Genomic DNA, 23,731 nt, shown 5'->3' with positions numbered 1-23,731 from the left:
ACCCAGAAATGAACACTCTAAGAGCGTTACAACGTCCAGCGATTCTTCGCAGGTCCTACTCACTACTATCTTTATTTTTTCGTAAGTCGTTATAGTGGGTTTTTGGAATACGTTATCAATTTGGTCCTGCATGACCTTAAGTTTATTCTCAAACTCCCGCCTCTGCACCCCTAAAGCAGCAGTGACTGCCGCGTTCACTATCTGTGTAAACTGGGTTTCGTTCATTTTGATTTCTTCTTCTTCTGATAATTTAATATTTTCAAAGCTAGAGACTAAGTCAACTAAGTTGACGGTTGGCCTATTCATATACCGTGTAACCAATACTCTTCACTATTCCTCAATTAATCATTGAAAAAGTTATTACTATTTTCACAAAATAAATATCGGGTGCACCGTAAACTATTAGTATTAAATTTCACTTCCTTAATATATTTTATTTTTTAACAAGAGGTACCCTCAATGTTTAGATCTTTGATTCTAAAATTGAAATTCGAGTTTTTCAACTTACATTAAATTCATGATTGCCGGTTGCTTCGATCTTCCTCCTGTCCTGATCCGCCAATGGAATAGCTGCTGCTCGTTTACGATAGCTGGTTCATTGCAGTTGCTGGCTGGTCCTTGATTCGATCGACTTTCAGCGGCATAATCCTGATTGCTTGTGGCAGCTGGTTGATTGTAGTTGCTCGTTTTTAACCGACACCGACAAACTACTTTGCTTAAACACAGCCCCACGTTGGGCGCCAATTAATTCAAAATGCCAATTTTGTTTTTATTGACTTTATTACGAGTATTCGAGTGGAGCGCGTCCAGCTCGAAGAGCAACAAACATTATACTAAAAATTATTCTAATTATAAACTACCCTCAAGCTACTTGTTGCTGTTGCTGCCGCCGCTGCTGCGTAGCAGTTGTGGTGTTGCGAGCTGTTGTTTGCAGGCGTGAGAACGAATATGTGCTGATGGTATTGGCAGACGTGAGAACGTATAATTGCTGACTCAGTCCACGCGCAACTTTTGGATGCAACTTAAAACTTATTATTTCCGTTCATGATTCTGAGTGCGCTACTTATTGCTGATTCAGGCCACGCACAATATTTTGGGGCTCCTTCAATTACATTCTTGCGTTGCGTGATAACTTATATAGAGAAGATATATTGTGGATATACTTAAACACATATGTATATTCAAAAAAGTTTGTTGTGCAAAAATTTTCATTTCCCATTAAGTTCGTTGGCAATATGAATATATTGGGTAGTCAAAAAAGACTTTTCGTATTTTTAATCAAACTTCAGCTTATTTTTTTTTATATTTATACTAATACATACATAAATTGAGGATAGAATCATGTGCAGAAGTTCACGCAAATAAGGAAAGAGAAGAATGATGTGACCAAAGATGTCTTCTATGAGCGCTTGGAGTGCACCTATGAGAGCTGCCCCGCCACGATGGCCAAGAAAGGTATTTTTGGCACAATAGTCGGGAAATTCAGCCTCCACGAGGAAATATTCCCAAATGGGTTGAGGCTGATCCACGTCGCCGGGGCCCGAAATATGGTTATCTGCAGTACTAGATTCCAGCATAAGAAAATTCATCAAGCTACCCGGATTGAAAAACCACCAACCAGATCGCTAATTTTGTGATAGCCGGAAGACACGGCACCAGTGTTTTAAACGTGCGTATGCTCCGAGGTCCTAACATCGACTTGTATCACTATATTGTTGCAGCCAAGACACGCACCCGCCTCTGTGCAATAAAAAACGCACGTCAACAAACACAAGGAAGGTTCGACGTCGTGAAACTGCAATCACAACAGACAGCCGAACGAGTTCCTTGCATTCTTGCTTCTAAGAGCACTCATCAGCAATTCGACATAATACGTGATACGGCATTTCAAGGTACTTACCTACAGCTGCAAACGAAAGCATTGGTTTTCGGAAAATGCAAAAGGACAGCTGGTGCGAGGAGTGCCTTGTCGCAGTGGAGTGAAAGCAGTCTGCCTACCACACAACGTTGCGATCGATTACAACATGTGCGGGATGGGATAGATAGCTAGAGTGGAAGAGGAAAGTAAGACGCATTTGCTGAGAAAAAAAGAGAGTGACCGAAATGCGTGAGTATGAAGAGCTTGACAAGCTGTCCGATAGGGGTAATGCTCAAAAATTCTACGGAAAGATGTGGCGACTAATAAAAGGCTTGAAGACTAGAACATGCTCTTGCAGAACGAGGTTTCAGACAAGGCAACTCTCTATGGTAAGACTTCTTCAATCTGCTGCTGGAGAAAATAATTCGAGCTGCAGTACTTAATCGAGCAGGTACAATCTTCTGTAAGAGTGTATAGCTTGTGGCCGTTAGTTCTGCTTTCTCCAGACAGATACGGAAGCAAGGCAAAAGGTGTCCTCTCTCGACGAACAAAAAACAAACTCTATAAGTCACTCTTTATTCCCGTCCTGCTATATGGTGAATAGGCATGGACGATGACAAGATCTGATGAGACGAAGTCGAGTTTTCGAGAGAAAGGTTCTGCGAAAGATTATGGTCCATCATATTCCATCAGTGTAAAACTCTCGTCAGTATAAATCGAAATTTCAAAAACGGAAGCGAGCAAACCATTTTTGTGCTAGACGAACTGATACAGTGTCATCTCCATAAACTTCACAAATTTCATTGTCGGCTTTCGTGGCATTTTTCCCTTTTTTATTCAAAAATTTCAAAATATAGCGAATTTCTTCATTGTTTTCACAAATTTTTGAACAGCTGTAACTTTTTTTCACCCTTTTTTTGATTTAATTAAGCTTGAAATCTCACCTTTCCAACAATATTTCGTATAGCACTGGAGATATACGACTGCTACAAGTACGAAAATACTTTTTTGACTACTAAAATAGAGCTGAGGAGAAATAATGTTGTAGGGTCTTATACTTATGTGTGGAGAATTCTGTAAGAGCAAATTGGTTTCTAAAGATTTTTGAGTGTGTGTTAAGATGTGATTTCTAAGAAAGAGATTTTATTCTTATGCTTTAAACGACGTCATTTCTCCAGCTACTATTTAAGGGACCGGAGAAAGGACGTATGATGATAAACTGACGCTCAGTGCAATTCACTGGCCGCTCGCAGCCACACCCTTTGTTGAGCAGACGCTGGAATTAGACTTCATCAAACCCTTAAACCGTATACGTCGGACTGGCTTCGCTAAAGCTTCCTCTCTTTGAGCAGTAAACCCAGGCTCTACATTGGTTAGCTACCGCAACTTACACAAGGGTTACTCACGTTTTCAGGGTACGCGGCGAGGACGCAAGGGTAATTATTGGGTATAGTACATGAACTGTATCTGCTAACCCAAAAGCATAACTATACCCTATTACACCCCTTTTACAAGTTGTAAGAATTAAATAATCATCAATATTACATACATTTCCAATTCGTAAGGATCAAAGGTGAGCAAATATTAACGGATATCGGCAATTGGCACCTTTTTAAGTTATACTACAGGTTATATATATACTCATTTAACTCTCTTTTTATATTCTCGTAACACGTTGATATAAAGTTGTTACATTATAAAAATGGACGAAATCGGACAACAAGCCTATAGTCTATATCATATGCAAGATATCGATATGAAATTTAGAAATAATATCTTGCTTTTAACAGTGGATCCTTGTGCGTAAAAAAGATACAATCATGCGAATACGTCACATTGCCCTCAATACCTAATTTAGGCATTTTTATACATCCGGTTATTTTGTGCCATAGATATTGGTTAAGATGTGAGGTATCTCATGAAAAATTTAAGAGAATCTTTTTCCGGTGAAATTTGTAGAATGTCTTATCTCAAAAATGGATAAAATCGAGTGAATACAAAACCTAGTTCTCATATCAATTTCAATCTCTCTTACCAAGTTAAGTGAAGCTATAAAATTCAATATACAGGATTTCCCAATAAGACTAAACAACTAATTGAAGTACAATCGATACAATTAAGTCCTGAATATAACATCATTCAAATGGTACTTTTCACACTAAATCAAGTAGTATGTCATGAATAGCATGTTCAATATTGACTTCTGGAGCTTGAAAGACCAATGACTTCAAACAACCACACAAGAAGTAGTCTAATGGCGTTAAGACACAACTTCTTGGAGGCCATTCAATATCAAAATTTTTTGAAATAATCGAATTTCCAAATTTTTCTCGCAATAATTCGATTGTTGCTCGTGCTATGTGGCTCGTAGGTCCGTCTTGTTAGAACCAACATCTAAGAGCAGCTTCTTATAATTGCGGCCATAAAAACTTGGTTATCATTGATCTATACCACTCTCCATTGATAGTAACTGTTTCATAAGCTTCATTTCCAAAAACTACACCAAACCGTAATTTTTTTGTTCATGAATAATTTGTGGAGTCTCATCGGAGAAAATTATTTTTTTAAACAAATCGTTATCGTTTTCAAGTTGTTCCAAAGCAAAATCAGCAGATTAACGACGTTTACAGTGATCCAAAGGCTTCAGTTCTTGAGTGAGATCAATTTTATTCGGATGTAAGCTCAAATCCTTTCTCAAAATCAACCAGGTTGTGGTTTGAGACAGTCTCAATTCTGTCTTGGAATTGAAAATTGCGTCTTCAAGCAACACTTACCTGAACGGCAGCGATATTTTTATACTCTCGCAACAAAGTTGCTAAGGAGAGTATTATAGTTTTGTTCACATAACGGTTGTTTGTAAGTCCTAAAACTAAAAGAGTCAGATATAGGGTTATATATACCAAAGTGATCAGGGTGACGAGTAGAGTTGAAATCCGGATGTCTGTTTGTCCGTCCGTCCGTCTGTCCGTCCGTCCGTCCGTGCAAGCTGTAACTTGAGTAAAAATTGAGATATCATGATGAAACTTGGTACACATATTTCTTGGCTCCATAAGAAGGTTAAGTTCGAAGATGGGCAAAATCGGCCCACTGCCACGCCCACAAAATGGCGGAAACCGAAAACCTATAAAGTGTCATAACTAAGCCATAAATAAAGATATTAAAGTAAAATTTGGCACAAAGGATCTTTTTGTTTTTTTGAAAAGTGGGTGTGGCCCCGCCCCCTACTAAGTTTTTTGTACATATCTCGGAAACTACTATAGCTATGTCAACCAAACTCTACAGGATCGTTTTCTTCAGACATTTCCATATACATTTCAAAAATGGAAGAAATCGGATAATAACCACGCCCACCTCCCATACAAAGGTTATGTTGAAAATCACTAAAAGTGCGTTAACGGACTAACAAAAAACGTCAGAAACACAAAATTTTACGGAAGAAATTGCAAAAGGAAGCTGCACCCAGGCGTTTTTTAAAAATTGAAAATGGGCGTGGCCTCGCCCACTTATGGACCAAAAACCATATCTCAGGAACTACTAGACCGATTTCAATGAAATTCGGTATATAATATTTTCTTAACACCCTGATGACATGTACAAAATATAGGTGAAATCGGTTCACAACCACGCTTTCTTCCAATATAACGCTATTTTGAATTCCATCTGATGCCTTTTCTGTATAATACGAGTACATACATTAGGAACCAATGATGATAGCGGAATAAAACTTTACAAAAATACGGTATTTGAAAAATATGTAAATGACGTATAATGAAATCTCGATTATCACTTTATCATGCGAGAGTATAAAATGTTCGGTGACATCCGAAATTAGCCCTTCCTTACTTGTTATAACTTCGAACGTTATGTAAAGAAAATGTAAAAATTATAGCGAGCATAGGTCAACGATTATTACGACCAAAAAATGACAAAAGCGCACGAAAAGTTAAAATTGGAGAACGATAATTTCGATAATATGTATATTTGAATAATTTGAATTTTTTTTTTTTACAATGAATATTGGGAAACCCGGTACAGTAGTATAATGCGGAAAATGTGTGAAATCGATCCATGTACCACATATAATGATTTTCGTTATTATATGTCGATCATTATGTGGGTAATCTTCAAAAAGTTACCTGCAGCACGCTTTCGAGCATTCTTAAACAATAAAAAAATTTAATACCTTTCTTAAGCTGTCTCTAATCCAAACATATGGTGATTTCCAACTTTTCACCTTACTAAAATTAAGTGGAGAAGTTTTCTTTAAAATAAAGTGCGCTGGATATGAAAGAAATTGGCTTAGACGTAAAACGTAAATCATATCTCTAATACTCGAATAGTTACTTTTGTCCTCTGGTTGATGGTTTTTGTATGAACCCTATACATCAAATTTGACGTCTTTGGATGAATTTATATCACATACGTATATATCATTTGATTTAATTAAATTAATTATAATATAAAGATTTCGGGCTAGAAGCAAAATATTGTATATTAGTAATAATGTTGTCAACACCTGGTAATATTACATCGAATTTGATCCACATAAGTTGCGACAGACAAACTGTTCTGCACACGATCTTAGCCCTTCCTTACTTTTTTACATAATTTTAGTATATCGTCACCTAAAATGCAAAATAACGTATCATCAAAAAATTCGGAATTGAGTATCTTATTGATTACGATTCACTACTTCAAATTACATACATAATATTACATATGTCCAACATTTTCAGGTTCTGCGCTCATATATGAACCAGATTTAACCAATATTAAAAATTTGTTTCACTCTTGTTCCATTTTATTTCGTGTTTCATTCAAGCCACTGTAAATTTTCGAAAATGTTGTTACGTTATTTTGCATTTTAGGTGACGATATGTAACTCACATTTGCTTTTATTAATTGACCGTAGTAACTAAGTAGTAGTTCAACTTTAGGAGAGTACTGATTTTATCTTCGTTTCAAATATCCTGGTACGCATAGGACAATATTCATAAAAACAAATCTAATATAATTTTTTGAATAAAGCACGTAAGAAATATTTTACACTAAACATAAGTAAAAACAAATGATTTTTTATAGAGGGATTTAAACAAGAATTGAATTAATATTTATTTTCTTACAATTAGGTCAATTCGCTCTGAAGAAACAACTAGTTGTTACTCTAAATTAAAGAAAATTATTGGATATAAATTATGTTCACGAACTTACAATTCTCTATATAAGAAATTTTTTAAGGTATGATTGATATAAATATAGATTCTAAGTTGTAGGTTAATTGGGAGACGAAGGGAATATTTTAGAATTCTTTATGACATATGTATGTATATGCAACTAATGTCTTGATGCTGATACCTTTCTTTTGTGTCTACAAGTATATGTCCATTTCCTACAAAAGTATATATAACAGAAAGAGTCCAATGTTTCTGATAAACAAAATCATTAAATTAGGGAACTATATCACGAATACTTGATAAATTCTTTAAATGTAATATGTGATTGGATTACATAAAAAAATTTCTCCTCTAGCGAACTGACCAAATGCATAATAGTGAACGACAAAATCTTTAAGTATATAAAGCATATATAATGACCATTAAGACTCGTGATTTATAACGTTATTTTTTTATCAAAATTGTGCAGACATTCATTCGAATATAACTTAAAATCACTAAGATATTTAACTAAAACCGTAAATTTTCATATGAGTATACTAGGCTTTAAATAAATTTCGCTATGTTAACATTTTCACGAAAAGGTAGCCTAAAAGTATATTTACAAAAAGCACAAGTAGCACCAATTGTTGTCGAGTAAACCAATCCTGTAAAAAATTTATAAATTATTATTATTTTTTTTTTAATTTTCAACGAGAAAACGGTACCTTAACTTGTGGACTAAAAATATAAAGTAGGGGATTCGCTTTTAGTCTTTCGTTAGTTTCAATTTGGCGGCGTACAGCTTCACGTCTTGCTGAACCCAATGCAGACACCTCCTCCCTAGTCATAGCTTCCGTGGCACGTGGAAGATCTTGAAAATCTGGTAGCGATTTTTTTCGTTGGAGAGTCACATTTATAGGAGTAATCTGAAAAAAAATAATATGTAAATGTTTTTTAAAACACTTTTTAAATACAATTTATGAATTAAAATGTATACTCTTTTAAACCACTTTCTATATAAATTTGTTTTTAAATATTTAAAGTAACCTCGATCGGTGGCTCAACGATCCAGCTCTCAGATGCTCTTCTAGCCAATAAAGCTGGCGAATACATCAACTCTTCTTCATCTTCTTCAGGATACCACTCCATTTTAGAGTAATTTCATAACTCTGCAACCGTTAAGTATGTATTACTGATGGAAATTCAAATTACACAAGTTTATCTTAATTAAATAGGAAACACTTCTCACTTCCTGACAGTCTTCAAATAATTTGCATTTTTCCGACAACAAAATATCATTGGCAACTTTATTTTCGAGCCATACTGTTTATTTTCTTGTTAGCTCAAAAAAGGCATATAGCCAGTTCATCTTAATTTTGCATACGCATTGCGTATTTAAAAATAGATTTATCATTTTATTAAAGATGTCATAGCGAAAATAAAACCAAAGCCACATTATTAGAAAAACTTATTCATTCATTAGTTCTTAATATTTTGTACATTTTATATGGGTAAAGCATTTTATAACCGGAACTTTATAATACGTACTTATTGTACAATATAAATGTAAATTATTTATATACAAAACTAATCATTTATATATATATAACAACTCTTTCGTAAGAACAATGACCGTTTGGTTGCAGAAGTTGAACAAAGTATTTGGTGTTTGAAAATTTCGTTCCTTGATCGTTTTTTCACCGTATTTATTTTGGTCATTCTATAAATACTCTTAAATGTGTCAGAAACATATAACACTAATATGTCAAAAGATTCGAGGGATGTTGCCACATCGTAAATTAATTTTTTGCACCGGAGATATTGCTGTTGTAATACTCAAAATAAACATTCTGATGGCACATTTGGTATTTCTATAACACGTCATAAGTATTAACATATTAGCCGAAAGTTTAACCTTAATCAATCATTTGTCATTATTTTAAAGGACAAAGTATTATATTTATATTTTGCTACAGAGTATAATAGTTTTGTTTACTTTGCGGTTTTTTGTATCACCTAAAATTTATCGATATGGATATAGAGTTATATATATGTACGTAAATTGCCATGTTTGAAGGCCGAAATCTTAAAAGGTCTTAATGTACACATAATACGCACAGATAATTTCATATAATTCCGGTGAATATTTTCGAAGTTATACGCAAATTTGAAAATGCGTTACAGAGTGCGTAGAAGTACTTTAAACCCGTTTTTCTATTCAAAGTCGGTGACCAACATTAGTCGAAAACGGCTTAACCGATTAGTCTCAAATTTCAACACGAGCTTCAAATATATTTTTAAGTAATTAGAAGATTTTTTTTATCGATAAATATATGTATCTCTTAGAAAACAAAAAACAGTTTTAAGGGATATACATACATACCATATATTTATATATCGACAAAATGAATGTCATAATTTTTCGAAATGATCTCATATGAAATTCTATTGTCGTTCAACTGGTTATCTTCTCACAATGCGATTAAAACAAATTAAGCTCAACAGATTCGATTACTGTTTCAGTGGCATGCGATCAACGACTATGAAGGCTATGAAATCTGCGCAAAAACACCAAAGGGGCAAAAAATGTTATTCAAACGTGGTCACCATTCAGCTCTAATAGTTTGGTGGGTAGTCTCCTGTAAAGCCGTTACACTTCTTCACTTCTGAAAAGAGGGGTTGAACTGGGACAAAAGTGTATCAGCTGGATGTTTTGGAAGGTATTGTTAAGCAGTTAACATAATATTCTTTTCGATCTTCCAGTAAAATTCTGCGTCAGCAACCAGGCAAAAACACACCAGCATTGACTGAAAAACAATGTTATTCTTTTTATGGTGATATGAAATACTAGATTTGATTCCACTGGACCACACTTTGTAGTCAGAGTTGGAAAACATGTCTTTTCAAAGAGATTCTCTAAAAATCTTTGCTTGTAAGTGCAACAAATTTATATTTTGGTTAATTTCTAGTGGTCTAATACGCTGAACTCATATTTCACAATTGGTAGTTCATTTTGTGCACCTTTTTCTAAGTCCCCAAAATTACAAGGATTTTCTAAGCCATTTAAAAGTTCTCTTTTGAAAAGCTTTACAGCCTCTTTGGTTTTCGTTCATTATAATTTTTTATGAGAGTATATACCATACCATGGAAAAATTCAACTCTGACACATCGGCATTACATCTTTCATACTAATTACAAAATTATACATTGCCACAACTCCACTTTCTGGTAAATTATTATCTCCTCCTCTTCTTCTTCATGATCACTATCTTAAGCTCTTCTATTAGATTTAATAAAATTTAATACTGAAGAAAAATCAGCTAAGCAAAGAGTTTCTAACTGATTGAGTTTCTGTACATGACGTTCTAAAATACCAGATCAAGACTTCAGTGGAACCTTAAGAAAGGTTCTGAAGTTACGCTCTAGGTCTTAACATTCGAGCACGTTCTCAATTTGTGAGGTATTAGAGATGGTGCTTAATGCAACAAAAACAGCTTCTTGCACAGGTATTTTTGTGCCAGATACAATTTAGTAACCTTGTCATTTTATACGTGTTTTAAACGTTTTTAGAAAAGGTAGGAATATTTCTCTGGACAAAATCGTCCTTGAAATCTTATTAGAAAACTGTGCCCGCAGAATACCGATTATTTCCGAAATTCGTTGATATACCACAATGAACAAAAGATAGTAAGACTTTGTTCGTAATTTTAAAATTCTTAATTCAAACTCTATGTTGTCCCCTCAAAGCAATCCCACTTGGTCGCAATACACTTGTGCCAACGTTTTTTCCAATCCTTGAAACAGTTTATAAAATCAATTTCCAGAATAACCTTCTATACGCGTAGCGACTCATGTTAAATGTCTTCAAGTAAATTAAAACGGTTTTGCCAGAGCGGTGATTTTGGGTTTTCTGAATAGCCAAAAGTCACATGGTATTGGCTGAAAATTTGGTAAAGAACACCCGAAGAATTAAATGCAAAATACGACTGTGCATTATCGTGGTGCACAAACCGAAGGTTGTCGGCCCATAATTCCATTTAGCTTGGCGCAAACAACGCATAACGCTCAAACAGTATACCTTCTTGACAGTTTGGCCAGTCGGAAGGAATTCGGAGTAGTACACTACATCTCGATAATTGAATAAAACTGACAACAGAACCTTGATTTTTTTACCTGCTACGTTATAGTTTTTTCGGCTTCGGCCCAGCTTTATTACGATATTGAGCCGATTGATCGTCTGTTTCCGAGTCGTAAACATAGATCTAAGATTCATCGCCAGAAATAATAGGTTTCATGGCATCCTGTTAGTCGGAAAGTATTTTTTCTCAAACATTAACGCAGCTCGATTTTTCGAAAAATTTAGTAATTTTGGAACCAATCGTGCTTTCACTTTTCTTAGGCTCAAATGATCCTTCAAAATGGTTTCCACTAATCTTTCCGATGTTCCGACGATGTCAGTAAGATCTCTGACTGTAAGCCGTCGAATCTTAAGCACCAATTCCTATGTTTTATTGACGTATTGATCATAAGATGATGTTGATGGCCGTCCTGGACGTTGTTGCGACAAAGAGTTTTCCCCGAATGCGTTTCGACACGCAAAATTTAATGGAAATTCTTTGTTGAATAATTTCACTCATCGTAAAGATAGCCAAATGTATTTTGTGTACTTCAGAAAGACAAGCGTATGTTAAACACTAATGATCATTTTGATGTGATATTTAGCACAAATGCCACTGACAGTCATACCAACCTAGAAAAAAAATTTGCGACAATTGGGTCTTCGCACGAAAAATATATTAAAATGTCTTACTATTTTCTGCGTCAGAGCCATTAAATTTTGTGCTCGAGGTGGTACAACAGGGCTTTATAGGGTGCAAAATAGGAAGATGGACTTGGTACCGCCCACATTTTTACTAAAAAAATTCAATCACGCTCGCTAGGTAATATTATTCTGACATCCCGATATTAAAGTGCGAAAATCGGCGAAGTCGGACTACAATCACGCCTACCACCGATATAAGGTATACCATGTTAAGTCTTACAATTTGCAAAAATTTACCAAAACTGTTTAAGTCCCCAGATCTGAAGATGAAAAACTCAGTGACTCTCGCTGACTTTTTACCGAGAACATAAGGCAATGTGTGAAAGTGTAAACACAATGGCTACGACAGACTGCAGCGGCACGACAGTGAACTGAAAACGTCGTTGTTCATCTTACTACATGTACATTTTGAGAAGCAACAACAACACAATGGCCGGCATGTACACAAAACAACGCAGTTGTCCATTTTGCATGTACACAATTTCGTTGTGGCCATACTAATACCTTTCACTTCAATGAAATTTTAATATTTTGTTCAAAGTGAAATTTTTTATGCAAAAAAATAAGTAAATAGGTAAATATTTTTGCTTTAAATTATCACTTGTTATTACAAATGATATAATAGAGCTATAATATAGCTATTTTATGCTTTTATTTGTAAAATAACATCAAGTTTGTTAGAGCTGTGAATAATTTTACATTTTACATATTAGTGGCATCACCACTCTACCTCCTCTTTCTATCTTCCATTCTACTGTCAACTCTACTTTCGTTGGCAAAAATAGGAGGATATTGAAGTTAGCGAGAACGACAACTGTCGGCCTGCAGCCGTGTAGTCGTGCAGCTGTCAAAATAACACTGCCCATAAGAACGTGTGTATTTTAATATTTGACAGATGTAGTTTGCAGTCTGTCGTAGCCATTGTGTTTACACTTTGAGATGTACTATATGATTGAAACTCTGCCCCCATATACGTAATTGAAATTTTTTAAACTTCTAGCTGACTTTATGCCGCATTAATCGGCCAGTATATAAGCTTTACAAAGTAAAAAGGATAAAATCGTATGAAAGCTTACCTAGTCGCTATATATGTAACTATAAGTTTTCATATAACACAATCCTAAATTATATCGGATTTATTCACTATCCATTCTACAAGACAAGAATCAGTCACCTTATTACCAAAAATTTTTTAAAGCGGAATATTAACATGCCACATATTAAAAAATGTTCCCTGGGTTTTATAAAGTATTTCCCAAGCAATCACCAATAATATGAGGGGGATTCTCTTGCTCTTGCAAGGAAAGTTTTGCCAGCATTGGCACGATCATTTTTTGCATCCTTTCTAAGCAAAGTTGATAATTTCGTCATTAAAAGCGAACGGTTTGACTATTACGCCTCACAGTGGTCGCTGCCTAAATAAAAATGAAACTTTCGCCAAAGCTTTTTAAAATCGCCCTCTCCCGTTTCCCACTTCGACACCCCCCGGTGGTAACAAATTTTAATTAATTATACTAAATTAAAAAAGTTAATAAACGAAAAAAGGAACTTTTTGAATCTTAGTCAACTTAATCAAAAACTGATTTTAATAAAATTTAATTATTTACTTTTGCATGATAGTTTCTTTGACGGGTGATGAAAGGATCTAAGCTCATAAGCATTCGGTTTAGCAAGTCCGGATTTGTATTTGATCCATTAGTTCTTTCGTATATGATGGAGTCGATACATCTTAATGTCCTTATTGCTTGACTCAGCTCTCAGCTCTTATGAGAACTCTCCAATTGAAACTGGTGCATATTGAATAACATAGGGAGCGTGAATTAAAATTTTACGGACTGACGAAGGAAGATAATACCAAATATTTTGAAATTAATTCCTTTGCAGGATCTACCGCAAATCTAGTGCATTGAGTGTTTATTAAACGAATTCCTTTTGAAATTGAATTCGAACAGGACGGCAATAGCGGGTAGATGAAGGTCGGTCTGTAGTTTTTCCAAATTTGTTTGTGCTCTTCATCATTTTGCGATTTTATTATCAGTTATACAGTTACATATGCCGTGACAAATAAATTATTGTCTTCCATATTATTATTTTCAAATTTCTGCTTATATTCGCTCTGACCAGAATTGCCATCAAAGCCACATATTCCTATTGATAATAGGTAATTAGAGGACTCATTCCGTTCATTAATTACATTTGTGACGCAATGTGGCTGAATAATTTTTTTATCTCAACTTCAAGATCAGATTCTGAGACCTTTAATAACAGGATAACTGTTTTTCCTTTAAATTTCATCAGAGCAGGGTAAAAAGTTAATATCAAGTTTTTTGCTAACGAAGCTTCTAATAAGTAGATACTGAAGCTTTATTAAATTTGCTTCGGTGAGAAGTGATATTACTTCACAAATTTTCTAAACACCAAAATTCAAAAATAAAATATTATATGTACGTATATAGGCGTGAGAGTTTACACCCATATGATGTGCCTAAATGAAAGTACGTATAAAACAAACATTTGATAAAAGAGAGAAAATGATAAAATGAAAACCAAATATGTACATTAGGGTGATTCAAAAATATACATATTTTTTTTTTTCAATTGGTACTCGCAAAAATAGGTTCCTAGACACCTCTAAGAAAGCCTCTCCAAATATGAGTTTTTAATTGTAACGGGAAGGTCCTCCGCCTAACGGTTTTCTAATTTTTCTTATTATCAGATAGAAAAATTTATATCTCGCTTCCAACTACTTGAAAAAATATCTTGTTAATTAGGTTTTGTAGGAAATTGAATGCTCTAAAATATGGTCTACGATGATATTTCGATTAAGTTAAGCGTTTACGAGATATTCATCGTCAAACATCAATGCATATTAGGGTGGATCAAAAAAAAAAAAATTTTTTTCGTTTGGTACTCTGAAAAATAGGTTCCTAGACACCTCTAAGAAAGCCTCTCCAAAAATCTATTCATAATAATTTTTTTTCATTGAGTTATAAAATTCATAAGAAATACAAAATTTTTCCAAAAATAGTCAATTTTCAACCGTCTAGGAACCTATTTTTGCGAGTACCAATTGAAAAAAAAATATATATATTTTTGAATCACCCTAATGTACATATATGTATGATGAAAAAAACAATAAAATATGCACGAAAATACATCCACATAAATACAAAAAATTATATCGCATGCCTGGTTGAATAACATGAATAACAAAGAACGTTGCAAAAAGTTGCAGCTGAAATCAAAAGCATAGACTTAGAAAACATTAACTGATATAAACAAACTTTATTCATTTGAGGGCGAGACAGGGAACATAACTTTTTGAATACCTTAAATCGATGTATGAAGAAAAACATACCACTCAAAAGGGCACTTATAAAACAATTGTTTTAAAATAGTAAAACAACATATTATTACATAAAAAACACTTTTTTTATATAACATATACCTTTGTTATCAATTATCATTTCGATTTATGGGGATTAAACACCATTTTATATTGAAATTTAATTTATTATTCGAGATAATTTTTAAGCTATTTTCACTGCACATTTCGCGTGTTTCTATTATCTCACTTTTCTCGCTTTTCGTAGCCCCTACGAATGGGATTGAGCAAAAATGTATTTACCGTTAGTTTTATTGGTGTCTTAAGAAATAGCTTTGATACAAAAAGTGGTAAGTTTCAAACTTTTATTTTTTTATTTTTGGCCTATGAAATCGACCAGTGTGCCCTGTGGCGATTATAAAGTGTTGAATTCCCTGTTCATCGCAATATTTTTTGAAAGTATGCGATGTGAACGCTGTCTCCCTATCGGTAATAATTAGTTTTGAGTTACCGAAAACAGCAGCTTGTTTTTTAAGACTAGTTACACTTTCCACACAAGTAGTTCGAGTGTGATACTCGTACAACCGTGCCAATTTCGCAAAAGCATCTACCACAACCAAAATTTGATTCTAGATTTGTTGGTTGTTTTCATTGGACCTACATGGTCTATATGATGTGTGCTAAGAGGTTTATCGTCTTTATGCATTGGAGTTAGCAACCCTTGCTTCCTGCCTGCTTTCCTGTCTATAATTATACACTTTATATAGCTCCTAACCACTTTCTCCACTTTGGGTGTTAGCCTAGGGATAAAAATATTTTTTCGATCGCGTCCTGTGTCTTCTTAGTTGAAAAATTACCCTGTCTATGGGTTATCCCCCTTAATGGGACCCTCTTAGAGTACCCCTCGTTTAATATAAAAATCTTCTTATTTCCAGTATTCTACCGCTTTCCTTACAGCGCGCACCCCTCTTCTAGTTGAACTTGCTGAAGCCGAAAAAGCAACGTATCTCCGAGAGAGTGTGCTGTAAGCCGCATTGCAAATTGTGTCACAGCCTCCTCCTATTATGAAGGGACACAAAAACGAGCCAGATCTGACCAAAGAGACTTGGTAAATAAGTTTTGTTGGTGATGCTGAAAACTGAAGTTGATCGCGTCCAAAATTACGTCGGTGTATTGCTGTTGTTCGCCGACGTAAAGTAAAAACACTCTTTTGATACTCTTAGGAGACGACTACGCTACAAGCAGATGACTGCAATGATGATTTCGGCAAAGCATCCCAGTAGAAACTGCTTGAAGAGGAACGTGTTACGCTCCTCGACCGAAAGTATAACAGTCTCACTATTAGTTATTCGATAATCGATTATTTGAAATCCTGTGATGGTTCGAATCGCGGTGTTCTGACAGGTCTGGAACTTCTGCTACTGACGCTACATTGTTTAATTGAGAAATGCACCAAAAAAAAAAAAAAAAACAGGATACCCTACTGACCGCGTCAACATGGAAGAATTCAATTTCCAGTGATGTAAATACCTGAGCTCCCTGTAATTTTGCTTTAAAATGTTTAGGTTTAATTTTCGGTCGTCGCATCATAGCCTTTTATTTCCGTCTTTATTCCCCAATAGTACTACAGGCAATTCGTAATCGGAATAACTTATTCGAATAATTCCCTCCTCTAACCACTTTTTGACCTGTTTTTCTACCATACACACACTTCCCACAAACGTAACTGCTTCCTCTACTACTTTTGTGCCCCCTGTCTTTTCCCAAACGTAACCGATTGCTCTAGTGCTTGCGTGCCCCCTTGTTTTTCCACAAATCTGAGTCCTTCTTCAGTTATCACCATATTTATTGATTTGAGCATATTGTTTCCTACTATCGCCCAGTAACAAATATCATGTTCTAAAGTATAACCACGTGAAACACCACTGGTATGTTAATATAGTCCACTTGCAATTGACAAAAGAAGCTACCCATTGTATTGAGTGCGCTATCCCCTGACTCCTTTTTAGGCATCTGTTTGCGAGGTGCCCCAACTTGTTGTACCCATAACATCGCTTGTCTCCTGCCGTATGCCTATTATTATTTTATTAACCAAAGAGTCCCTTAAAATGTTTCAGTCGATGTTTTTCGGCGATATTTTGCTTTTGGAGTATCCCTTAACAATGTCCAGCAGTAATTGACAAACAAACTGACACTCTACTTGTCTTGGTGCCGTTTCTCCATAGCAGCAATGCCTTGGAGGAACCGTTCCTCATGTTCGTCACTTACGGCCCCTAAATTTTCGGGGGAAAAATCCAGATGGGAGTCCAGAAAGTGAATTTTAAAGGACATTTTACAACCCATTGTTTTATAGACAGTAAGTAGTTCAGTCACAAGATCTTTGTAATTGTCAGCTTTCACATTTCTAAGAAAATTATTAACAACGCTTTTAAAGGCACTCCAGGCTCGTATTTCTGTTTCATTGAGCTTTTTCTCAAATGTTTTATCTTTCATTAGTTCTCTTATTTGCGGACCCACAAATATGCCTTCCTTAATTTTTGTTTCACTGACCCTTGGAAATTTTTGTTTTAGATACCAGAACCCTCTTCCATTTCTGTCCATTGACTTACTAAATTTCTTCATTTAACCCGATTTAATATGCAAAGGTGGTAGTAATATCTTTTTGGGATCAACTAGAGGTTCACCGGTAACGTTTTTTTGACCCGGAGTGAGTGCCTGTCGTACTGGCCACTGCTTCTGTACATATTGATAGTCTCTCGCACGGCTGTCCCATTCGCAAAGGAAGCAACGATATTTCAAATTTCCTACTTGCATTCCAAGAAAAATGGCTATTACTTTTAGGTCTCCAGATATTGCCTCACCATATTCATAACGGATGTGCTCTAAAAGAACTCTCATATTAAACAAAAGGTTAACTTCTGAACTAGATCCCCTTTTTAAAGGAAAAAATTTCTGATTTCTTTCTGTCTTTTTCTGTAAAAATTAATATATGTACATACTGTGTGCCCAAAAAATAAGGTGATATTTGAATTTAAACTGCGCGCGTCGAAGGATTTGGAGAATTATTTTCTTTTTTAGGTTGGAAGTACTGTCAGTCACATTTATGTCAAATTTCATGTCAAAGTTTTCATTAGTGTTTGAGATACGTGTCGTTTTGTGAGCTGCTAAAAGTGAGTTTTTGGTTTTTTGCGATGTCGAAATTTTTTGAGCAAAGAATTTGCATTAAATTTTGTTTACGGAATCAATTTTCTGCGACGGATACGTCGAGGATGGTGCAAAAAGCCTTTGGTGATGAGGCTATGTCTAAAAAAAATGTTTACAAGTGGTATAGTGAGTTCCAAGCCGGCCGTGAACGTGTCGAAGACGAAGAGCGTCCAGGGCGACCATCAACCTCAACCGACGAAGCTCACGTTCAACAAATCAAAGATTTGGTTTTGAAAAACCACCGATTAACAATTAGAGACCTTGCTGATGAAGTTGGCATATCGAAAGGCTCAACCAATACCATTTTGAAGGATGTTTTGGGCCTCAAGCGCGTCAAATCACGACTGGTACCGAAAACATTGAATTTTTTGGAAAAAAGGCGTCACGTTGAAGTGTGTGAAACGATGCTTTCCGACTACCAGGGTGTCGTGAAACGCATTATAACTGGCGATGAGACTTGGATCTATGCTTACGACTCCGACTCCGAAACAACCGATCAATCGAGCGAATATCGTGCCAAAAGAGAGCCGAGACCAAAAAAAACGCGCCAAAGTCGGTCAAAAATCAAGGTCATGTTGACTGTTTTCTTTGATTATCGTGGTGTTGTGCATTATGAATTCCTTCCAACCGGTCAAACAGTCAACCGTATTCACCTGATCTGGCGCCGTGCGACTTCTGGCTGTTCACCAAGCTGTAAAGACCGCACTGGTGACACCGTTTTTATACGACAGAGAAGATTCAAGCCGCAGCAAAGACGGAAATAAAATAAATACAATGTCACCTTATTTTTTGGGCACAGTAGTACATCACTTTGAAGAAAGTTTCAACCTTTTAGTCTGGATGCTAAAAGTTCGGACTGTGATTTTGGAAGGCTTAAAACTCGAACTAAGTCATAAAGTTCACCCTGTGAAATAAGATGCGGCACTGTTGAACACCCTGGTAAATCAAATAAATGAACTTGAAGAACTAGTCGATTCTAGTTCTTCATCGAGATTCTAAGAGTGCTTTTGGAATAGGAAATAAGTATAGATGTATATAATTCTACATATTCCGTTGATAATAGTAGGCACCTAAGCGAAGGTTATGGATTGGCTAGCGCTTACTGCCATATAAAGGAGTTCATATGTGTATTTTGACAGGTCTCAAAGCTGATGGTAAATTACAGTACTTAACCGTATTTTTAGACTTCGGTCAATACTTTTAATATTCGTAAGGCAAAAATAGCAGTCTGTAACATGGTATTTAGGTTCTTTCCAAACCATTGGCACTGCAAAGGGCATTTTACGATTTGGACTCTTTAATCAAGCTGTTAACAATGTTACACAAGTTTTACAACAGATATGATACCAAAATACAGCTCCTAAGCTTTCAGCAGAAGCGGAGTAAAATTACGGTCTAAACCGGATAAATCCCTGATTGTATGAAAATATGAGATGATGCAAATAATGAAATTGTATGTATTGTAAAATCTAAAGCAGTAGGCTACAAAACTTTCAGAGCCAGTATAATTGCGGGTCTGCTGCTTAGCTGGACGAACTTTCTCGTAAATAACAATCTGTACTTTAAGCTGATCTAGATTAATTGCCTGATATAAATTAGTTTTTCCTGGTATCAGGAATCCTTTCTGTAAAATACTCGACCAGACTCAACTCATCATGTATTTAATAGAGCTACCAATGTCCATCAGTTGGTATAAATACTCGCGGTAGTTACGTTTACGTCGGTTTCGCAATTGTCGATGTATCTCAATCGCCGATACCCTTACCCCAAATTCTTTTAGTAACGCGGTTACCAATGCCTCGCTGGTCCCGCATGTACAGCTTTGCCGCACATTTGAAGAGTTCGTTGGCATAGGTATACTTTTGGATATCCGACCATTGTATAGCTAATGCATTTTCTTCAAATTCCTTATTCCACTCTTCTACCGACGGCTGACCTACGCCACTAAACAGGCTTACCGAATCAAGAATGTCGCGCAAGGTGAACGGTGTAAGCTCAACGAGATTATGAGGCACCACACTACATACTGTTGAAGCTGCTTCTCCGACGTCCGTATTGCCCCTCTCACTTTCGCTATCTACCATAAGTCCAAATTGTTCACAAAACCTACCCTGTAACGTAACCTTTCGCCCCGTTGTTTGTACTTCTAATTCCCTCACCTTGCCCCTTAATTGGGTAGCCGATAAAGAAACAATGTTATCCCTGTTCATCCGAATGTCAACTTACAATTTTATAAAAATATACAAATGTTATAGAATATAGATATATGTAAATGTAATCAAAATATAGTTTAAAAATGCAGCGGTTTAAGATAAAATAAGAATATGAATTTTTGAAAACAGTTTTTATGAATGCTTATATGTATACTGTACATACATATATTAATAGAATTAATAAATCTATTACAATTCTAGATAAGATGTACTCGTTAATGCGTATGCACATTATGTATAGGAAAACGCAATCAAAACTACAAACATTATATATTTTGCCAAAAATAATGTTTGCATTCAGCTTAATTTATTTAAGTCGAATTTCTTTCGTAATTGAGTGATGAAGTGTGTAATGCAATTATGATAAATTTTATTTTTAATTCACATTGTAGCTAAATTACTGCATTACACATGAATGATTGTAAGGAAAACTCAAAATTAACTAAAAATACGCAGAAAGAACATGGAAATTGCAATAACAATTTTTAACAGTATAGGCGTATTTGATTGATTTGATGTTCACTAATATAAAGTTTGCTGCTCATACTCGTATTACATTGTGCATATGCAAAACAAATCGACTATACCTTTATATTTTTAAACGTACCCGCTTCTTCTGTTCGTACTCTAACTGTTGTTCCGCGTGCATTTTAATTTTTGCTGCACAGTCTTCGGCGCTATTGTTGTTATCGTTTGCTTTGACGCTGTCGTTGGTGTTGATGTTGACGTTGTCGTTGTCGTTTGCGTTGATGGTGACGCTTCTGCCTTGTTATCGAGGGAGCTTTCAACAACACCTGCGGGAGGTAGTCGTTACTGCTCTAGACGGTCTTGGGATTGAATCAAACCTCAAACACCTCATTATCAGTCTTCTGGGCGACAGAGTATTTGACACAGGGGTTTTCTTTTTTTTTTTTGGACTTCTAAAATTTTAAGAACGCCTCCAAAAGGCAAACATGAAGAATTCGCCCCTGCTGGATCAGCAAAAAGATGTGAAAATGCCGACAAACAGACAAAGGCGGTAAATCTGAGCAGCCTCAGAATAGTGAAAATCCCAATATTTTCTGCAAATTGGGTATAAAAATTAGAGAGCTCGAAAGCATGATGTCCGGACAGAGACATATAAATCAAGCAATGCGTGATCTAGTAAGCTGCATCACAAGCTTGTATGAAAAGCAGGAGAATCCGTCGAAAAGAAACATGGTAGGGAAAGCGTCGCAGGTATCCCCTATTCAAAGTGAAAAAAATGCACCGAAGAGACCACGCGAGATATTGGGATATTTGCCACCAACGAAGAAGCCCAAAAACATGAGCCACAAAGTGCAAGCAACATATAGTGAAGTCACTAAACTCATGCACAAAGACGGTTTGGGAGACAAGACCGCAGGTGAGAAATGGATAGACGTTGTTAGAAAGAAGAAACCGATCCAGAAGAGAATCAGATCGAAACCAGACGCTATTATGCCGATATACTGAAGAAAATAAAATGTGACAAAGGCCTTGAAGAACTGAGTTCAAATGTGAGGTACATTAGAAAAACCCTCAAAGAAGACCTACTGATTGAACTAAAAAATCAAGCAGAAAAGAGAGCTGACACGTTCGAAAGCGCCCTAGAAAGAGTTATTGGTGAGATGGCCGTAATACAGCCAAAATCCCATAACATTACCATCATGTGCAAAGACTTGGACGAGATAACCACCCCTGAAGAAATCTGTGAGGCATTACGTAAGGAGTGTGGGATCCAAAACCTGGGGAAGCAAAATATAAAAAATCTGCGGAAAACTCGAAGTGGCACTCAAATAGCCCTTATATGCCTACGAGCTGAGGATGCCAAAACTTTACTCAAGTGTGGTAAAGTTAAGATCGGGTGGTCTATCTGTCGCCTCCGGGAATTTTCACCTATTACTCGTTGTTTTAGGTGCTTCCAAATTGGACATATAGCACACAAATGTTGCAGCCCCATTGATAGGTCTTCCCTTTGTACACGTTGCGGAACCCCAGGTCACGTAGCAAAGTCATGTACAAATTCCCCAAGTTGTATGCTCTGCAAAGGGGAGCACTCCGTTCTAAGTACGGTTTGTCCTAAATATGCAGATATGTTGAAGTCAATGAAATAATGAAGATATTGCAATTAAATCTCAACCATTGCGCTGCAGCACAAGACCTTCTAAAACAGACAGTGCTGGAAGAAAACATAGATGTCGCTCTATTAAGCGAACAATATTCTCAACGTTCGGAAAGCACTTGGAATAAAGATATAAGTGGCAAGGCGGCAATATGGGCCTGCAAAGGTCAAGCCTTCACATCACGTTCCAACGAAACCCATAACGGCTTTACATGGGCGAACATACAAGGAATATTTTTTGTAAGCTGCTATGCTCGTCCTAGTGCAACAATTAGCGAATTTGAAAACTTTCTCCTAGAGCTATCCCTAGAAATCAGAAGCAAATCGCCAATAATAATAGCGGGAGATTTTAACGCATGGTCTACTGCATGGGGTAGCAGAATTACTAATCATCGTGGTCGCCTCATTCTAGAATTTTTGAGTCAAACAAACCTACGATTCTAAACAGTGGCACACAAAATACCTTTCAAAAGGGAAATAAAGGTTCAATAATAGATTTAATCTTTGCCAACGACGCGCTTAGCAGGCATACTAAGTGGAAAGTGTCAGATACATATGTACACAAATAGCGACCATATGGCTATAATTGCTGAAGTCTTGTTCTCCCAAGAAACGGAACACTGTCCGAGAAATACCTTCCGAAAACGAAGTTGGCGAAAAAAGGAATTTGATACTGACGTTTTTGAGAGTGTCTGGAATACGGCAAATGCATCAGGCGAAAACGCAGCCCACTTAGTATCCGCTGTGCGGAAGGAACTAGTTGCAGCATGCGATGCAAGTATGCGCAGGACGAGATACTATAACAATCGAAAGCCGGTATACTGGCGGAACGACGAAATTGCCAAGCTGACGAAGCTTTGTCACTCAGCTAGACGCCGCCTACAGCGTAACCAGGGATGTGATAACGAAATCAGCCTCAGAGAAGCATTCAAATGCTAAAAAAAAGCTCCTGAAGTCAGCCATTATCCGAAGTAGGAGATCCTGTTTCTCTGCTCTGCTCTGCGAAGAAGCCAACATAGACCCTTGGGGAA

At 36.1% G+C, this 23,731-nt stretch overlaps 2 protein-coding genes across 3 annotated transcripts in view; one reads left to right on the top strand and one right to left on the bottom strand.

Moving 5' to 3' along the window:
* Nucleotides 1–7,467: 7,467 nt before the first annotated feature.
* On the bottom strand, nt 7,468–8,734 carry LOC120781622. Of its 2 annotated transcripts, XM_040113856.1 has the most exons (4): nt 8,563–8,734; nt 8,062–8,183; nt 7,740–7,940; nt 7,468–7,679 (listed from the first exon to the last, which is right to left on the bottom strand). In XM_040113856.1, exons 2-4 carry the CDS (start codon nt 8,161–8,163, stop codon nt 7,593–7,595), a joined length of 390 nt encoding a protein of 129 aa, XP_039969790.1. In that variant the 5' UTR covers nt 8,164–8,183; nt 8,563–8,734; the 3' UTR covers nt 7,468–7,592. The 2 variants fall into 2 exon arrangements, with proteins under 2 accessions (XP_039969790.1, XP_039969789.1); XM_040113855.1 differs by lacking the exon at nt 8,563–8,734 and having other exon boundaries at nt 8,062–8,541.
* A 12,945-nt stretch (nt 8,735–21,679) lies between these two features.
* LOC120781777 (52 kDa repressor of the inhibitor of the protein kinase-like) overlaps nt 21,680–23,731 on the top strand; it is a 67,783-nt gene continuing 65,731 nt past the window's right edge. Inside the window, exon 1 of the mRNA XM_040114005.1 lies at nt 21,680–21,962. Coding sequence (XP_039969939.1) covers nt 21,680–21,962 — 283 coding nt within the window. The remainder of the gene's footprint in view (nt 21,963–23,731) is intronic.

Source organism: Bactrocera tryoni, unplaced genomic scaffold (assembly GCF_016617805.1).
Source record: "Bactrocera tryoni isolate S06 unplaced genomic scaffold, CSIRO_BtryS06_freeze2 scaffold_7, whole genome shotgun sequence".
Classification (NCBI taxonomy): domain Eukaryota; kingdom Metazoa; phylum Arthropoda; class Insecta; order Diptera; family Tephritidae; genus Bactrocera; species Bactrocera tryoni.
The sequence above is the reverse complement of the archived record's forward strand: the minus strand, read 5'-3'. Positions and strand labels throughout refer to the sequence as shown.